The sequence below is a fragment of the Delphinus delphis genome, chromosome 16, assembly GCF_949987515.2.
Source record: "Delphinus delphis chromosome 16, mDelDel1.2, whole genome shotgun sequence".
Lineage (NCBI taxonomy): Eukaryota > Metazoa > Chordata > Mammalia > Artiodactyla > Delphinidae > Delphinus > Delphinus delphis.
Genome location: NC_082698.1, coordinates 8314261 through 8320260, shown reverse-complemented (window position 1 = coordinate 8320260; position 6000 = coordinate 8314261). Strand labels below are relative to the sequence as shown.

At 51.7% G+C, this 6000-nt stretch overlaps 1 protein-coding gene across 2 annotated transcripts in view; it reads right to left on the bottom strand.

The window, feature by feature from the left end:
- Window positions 1–1611: 1611 nt before the first annotated feature.
- Window positions 1612–6000, bottom strand: part of CPXM2 (carboxypeptidase X, M14 family member 2) — a 120488-nt gene continuing 116099 nt past the window's right edge. For both annotated transcript variants that reach the window (XM_060033887.1, XM_060033888.1), the window contains one exon: window positions 1612–1926. In XM_060033887.1, coding sequence (XP_059889870.1) covers window positions 1673–1926 — 254 coding nt within the window. In that variant the 3' untranslated portion in view covers window positions 1612–1672. The remainder of the gene's footprint in view (window positions 1927–6000) is intronic.

Sequence of the window (6000 nt, the reverse complement as noted above, 5' to 3'; positions counted from 1 at the left end):
ACTTGTGGGATCTTAGATCCCCAAGCGGGCCCCAGCAGTGAAAGCACGGAGTCCTAACCACTGGACCACCAGGGGATTCCCTGCCACGTGTTTTAATAAAGTCTTACTGGAACACAGCCATGCCCATTCACTTATGTATGGTGTAGGTCTGCTTTTGTGCTGCAAGAGCAGAGTTGAGTACTGGTGACAGAGTCTTTACTTACGATCTGATCCTTTATACGAAAAGTTTGCTGATCTCTAGTGCAGACTGTCAACAAGTGACATGAGGATCTTTTCTGGAAAGATGCTCACTGGCGGACCCAGGAATTACTAGTGGGACCCAAGTGTCAGGATGACTTCACCCCACCACAGGCCCCCCTGGGGAAGGAGGTAGGGAACACAACGCTGGCAGCATCACTACGGAGCTCGACGGGGGTGCAGGATGCCCCTCCCCAAGCAGGCGCCTTCTCCAGGGTGACTGCCCTTCTCCAGGGTGACTGACCGACCTTCTCTAGGGTGACGCACCGCAGAGACAGGGGGTGGGATGTGGTGTTTGGGCGGCTGCGAGTCTACCCAGGAAAACCACACACGAGAAGGAGCTCACCGTTTGCTTTCTTTATTTTTCTATTCTTCCCAGGTCAGTGAGGCAGCAACATTAATACAAAGTGAGAAGAACTGTTTTCTTGCACGGCAATTCAATAACCCCTCTCACACCGAAGCTCACACACAATTCTAAGAGCTTTTCATCAAACTCGGTCTAATCTGCATGGTCTGGCATCTCACACGCCAAAAATAACTCCCGGAGTGATGGCGGCCGGCTTCGGAGTGCTCGTTTCCGGGAAAGGAGGACTATATTGAACAGAGAGGGCTGCCAGTCAGCCTCCTTCCAGCTCTTTTCAAGTCCTAGCAGGTCAAAGAGGAGAGCCAGGCTAATTGCTCTGGTTCCTTAGGGAGGTGGGCACCTCCTGCTCTCCCCACCCAGGGAGCCCCCAGAGCTACTGCAGCAGCGGGAAGTTTGGGGGGTTCTCTGTGGACCCCACTGCACGCCAGGAGCCCCAAAGCACGTCTGCTGCCCACACTCACTTTTGAATTATTTCAGCCTTTCTCTCCCCTTCTGTGCGTGATCCTTTGTTGAAAGGGAAAACAAACTGATTCAAGAGGCCGACTGATGCTCACTTAGTAATGTCTCTATTGTCAACAGAGTGCAGGGTTTACCTGCAGCAGCGTGGGATGTCCTGGGGCCAGAGAGGGTAGATTCTCTTAGAATGCCCGTGAGCATCTCGAATGGTAACATTTGGGACAGCAGAGCCCTGGGAATGCTGCCATTCTAGCCATGCAAATTGCAAAGGCATGGGGAACTCTTGCTGTCGCGCAAACAGGAAAAGCACCAGACTCCCTTCCTGTACAGCCAGGAGGCCCTCAACAGGCAAGCTCCTCTCTCTCACTCAGACTCCCAGGATGACTTGCTGAATCCTCCCACCAGCCTTCCTCTGCTGCCCTGCCCAAGTTATTTGGATAAATGGGAACAAAGAAACTATCCTAAGCCTCCCCTCAGGACCAGCCTTGCAACGTACACATCCTCCCAGGCCTTCTTGAATTACAGAGAAAACAATGAGGAGTGAGTCCTCTATGGAGCTACAACCAGGGTGGTTTAATTTGCAGGGGTCCAGGACGTGACTCAAGAGTTGGGAGGTCACCCGCGCTGTCGTCTTTTCCGCCCCCGCAGCTTCAGCCGCCTGGCTGGCAGGCTGACGGGCTGCTTCCCGAACTTCTCCATGATCTCTCTGATCCTGGCCAGGTTGGTTTTGCTGAGTGTGAAGTCGCACTGTGTGGCCCCCATGTCATAGCCGACTATGCAGTTCTTGGTGGACGAGGTGAAACCTTCTGCCTTGGCCGTGACCATGTACTCTCCGGGGTTCAGAAGGCGCCAGTAATCCCCATCACTGGCTGTGAAAAGAAAGCAGGGGAATTCAGAGCAGCTCTTTTCTAGCAGCGATATCACCAGCTCTGTTATTCCAAGACCAGCCTCCTGGCCAGAGACAGACTCACGGGCAAGCAGTGTGGAATTTGAGCCCCAGCAGATGCAAATTCTTGATGCATTTTGGAAGCCAAGATGTTTTCCTTTTTGGAAACCACCTTAATGGTTTTAACAGGAAGGGGACTGGGGTGTAGGCTCCCCGCAGTGTTAATACGCATGAGCAGAGATGGAGAAACAATCGCTAACATTCCTTTCTCTGTGACAATACACACCATTCATTATGAACTTGAATGTCTGAATGGTATGCCCTCGCCACAGAATGCCATCTTGAAAAGCCATCTGTGCGTGGCTTCCTAGCTTCCCTTAGCATGGCTCTAAATATAGAATAGTAGTATAGGGGTGGGGCTCTTCACGTCTGAAAAAGAGAAGGAAAGGGCTACAAACGACCTGGGGGGAGGCCCCAAGGTCCACACCTCATTCCATGGTCCTCTATGAAGAAATGGAGCAGGTACACGTGGACGTTGCAGGCAGAGTCCCCTGCCCCTCCCCCTGCCCGGGTTACACCATTGGTCAGGCACCCAACAGGCACCTAACTGGACCCGGGTCCATCCTTAACTCAACGCTAGATCCTTGTTGCATAAAGTGGGGTTCTAGGCCAAGGCCACTCCTCCCCAGGGGGCCTACACCTGCTGAGATCACTTGGACCCCTGACATTAAAGAGGCTTCGAGACAGAAAAGGAGACATCAACTCCCACGTAGCACATGGAAGGATGAAGCAGGCACCAATCCACTGAACCCTCCAAGCCAAGTTCTGATGTAGGTTGTATAATGATCCCCTTTTCTACATGAGTAATTGGATGCCCAGGGAAGTGTCACGTGCTGCACAAGGTCACACAGCTAGGGATTAGCTGGTCTTCCCGGGCCAGGTTTGTTTTCTCTCTTATGATGATCTGTCCTGCCCGGTCTAAAGAGAAAAGGCTGGATTTGGTGAAGTGCTACACAGGCCCGGGAAAGTTTTACTCATTTGAATGAACCCTGATGTTCTCTAAAGAATGGAAGAGAACTCTGTGCGAGAATATTTATCTCCCACATACACGCATATAACACTCTGAAGCACCATGTTTAAATTCACATCACAATCTTTATGCATCTGAGACGCCCCATGCAACGTGGTGAGCTCACGAGAGCACAAGATGTCATGAAAAATGAAATACGCAGGCAGTGGTTCGCCACACGTTTGCACAGTCTACTACCTGGTAAACAGGCCTCAATGTGAGAGTCCCAGGCACGCAATGCAGGCAGACGGCTCCCTGACTTTCTCAGCACTGCACCCTGTGTTTTCCTGCAGTGAAAACGCAAGGTTCTCAACTGAATAAAATGCCACTTGGTGGCTTTTCAGAAGCCGAGAGCCACGCCCAGCCGTCTTTGTCTTGCTATCAGACGGCCCGAGGCTCCTGGGCAGGCACGCGCTGAGACGTCTCTCCGGGCTCCCAGCTCCCAGGCACACCTGCCAGAGCCGCCCCTGCACCCCCCAGACCTCCCTGTCCCGTCTTGGCCCCGTGTTAAGCTGTGGGCTCCGTAAGACCTGTGGCTTATTCTTTGCCACTGAACTGTGTGTTTCAGTCATGTGTCCTTGATGAATGCCAGCTGGATTAAGTGGGATGAAGACAAACAGACATGAATACAAATGTGCTATTAAGGTGAGAGTTGTACATATTAAACCTCAGCCGCTGTAGGTAGGTACTTTCTCCCCACCAACACCGGAGTGGATTCGTTAAGGCCAAGAACCGGCCACCCGCCAACTAACTGGATAGAGGCCGCTGGAGGCGAGACCTTTCGGTGGGAGCGCCCACCTCGAGAACACACTGACGTCAGTCTGAAACACCCCCAGGGAAGGGGCAGCCCAGGTTCTCACCAAGGGAGAAGCTCAGCAAGCCAGGAGTGAAAGAAATCCATAATTAACACGTGCTTGTCAGCTCTACTGATTCAAATTTATGAGACGGCTTTGTAATTCTTTTTCTCCCCAAAATAGCAGAAGGCTCTCTCCTCATCCTCTCCCCAATCTGCCCACCTTTGCTGTGCTGGCCTCCTTCTTTTCACATCTCGGGGCCCTGTCTGGGGTGTGTTTCGGGGGTGAGTGCTCTGTGGAGCTGCAGGGGGAGGTTGGCACCCAGCTGGCATCGCCCAGCATTGGTGGACGGAAGGAACAACCCGGGCCCTAACGAATGGCCATTCATTAGCAGGTCGGGTTAGCGTTCTCAAACAAAGGTCAGTCACGTGGCATTCTGAGCCAGGTTTCGGGCCAACATATTTACATGCATTTAGAAAGCATCCTTACTAGCTTCTCTCCCTGTGGAATCCCACTTAATATCCCTGTTTATTTTATGCAAAATCCCTCCTGGAATAAAACTTGTCAGATCACATAAGCCTCAGACAGAAATCAAGGCAAATTCAGAGCTTATGTGGAGCAACGAAGGACCCCGAAACCAACGCAATAAAGAACCATCCGTGACACACGGGATTCCTCTGTGATGCGAACATGCTGGGAGATTATTTTGTGGGGAACGAAGGGAGATGGAGCTGCATTTTCCATTAGCTCATCAAAACTGTCTCCTTGATTACAAGGGCTTTGAAATTCCGAGCTCATTAGGCAAAGCTCTCTCTGCTGGCTTGTGGGCCCCTGGGGACATTTTATCTCCCACTCTGTTTAAAACTCTTATTTTCTCACATTGCCTACAAAAGACTAACAGTCCAAGGAATGTTTCAGGCTCTTTTACAGGCACTCATTAATAATGTTTAAAATGCAAGGCCTACGCAGAACCAGATCAAATAGCCCCTTCCATCCACAGTGATCACCTGCACCTTGCAGGTCTGGCCCGTGACAAGCTTACAATCTGCATTTGTTGAATTAATGAATGAATAAGTGAATGAATGAATGAATGGATCAGTGTATGCCTGCCTATGTGGGGCAACTATGTACCGAATGCCATGCTAGCCAGTGTGCAGCCTTGTGGTCAGTGGCTATAAGACACTGGAGGACAAGTGGACGCTCAGGAAATATGGCTGCGTGAAGAAACAGGCAACTACCTTGAAAGAAGGCGATTCAGGGCATCACACCACAGTCTACTGTTTTGTGGCATTTCACCCATTTACAGAATAATTGTCCTTCTCTGCCAGGCACGTGAGCAGGTAGCCTGGTATTGAAGAACACCTGGGCCAGGTGTGAATCTCAGCCCACCCCCATCCTGATGTCCTAGAGCCTCTGCTTCCTCACAGGTCAAATGGGATCCCTTGGGGGAGGACAGGGTGTCTTCATGCATGTGACCAGCTAGCGGAGAAAGCGGCCCTTCTCTTGTTCAGGGGGAACGGCGTGGGGCAAGGCAAGGGGGACCACATTGAGAGTCTCAAGCTCTTGCCTCAATCCCAGCTCAGCCTCTCTCTGTGCATCTGGGAAACGCCACATAACGTCCAGTGCGGCTGGCCACCCCGGCACAAGGTAAGCTCTTAGATCCCCGGGCGCAGGTCAGGCCAAGTTAGTGTCAAGTCTTGTTTGTCCCAGTTCAAGTGTGTCTGCAGGCTGAAGAGATCTCTTTTATGGAAATCACGGTTTCCTTCCTCTTGCTGATGATGACTCTGTTTGCTACACCCGGGCGGGACCTGCCCTGGGTTGAATGATGCCCTGCCCCCCACACTCTCCAGTGGCCCACATCCTACTACCCAGGACCTACGAATTGACCCTATTTGGGAAAAGGGTCTTTGCAGATGTAATTAAGGATCTCAAGACCATCCTGGATTATGTGGATGGGTCCTAAATCCAATGACAAGTGTCCTCATAAGAGACAGAAGAGCAGGCGCCAGGAGGAAACGGAGGCTGGAGTGATTGCAGCCGAGGAAGCTCAGGAATGCCTGAAGCCACCAGGAGCCGGAAAAGCCAAGAGGGATCCTCCCCAGGGGCTCCAGGGGGAGCACGGCCCTGCTGACACCTTGATTTCAGACTCCCGGCCTCTATATCCGTGAGGGAATAAATTTCTGTTTCTTTAAGC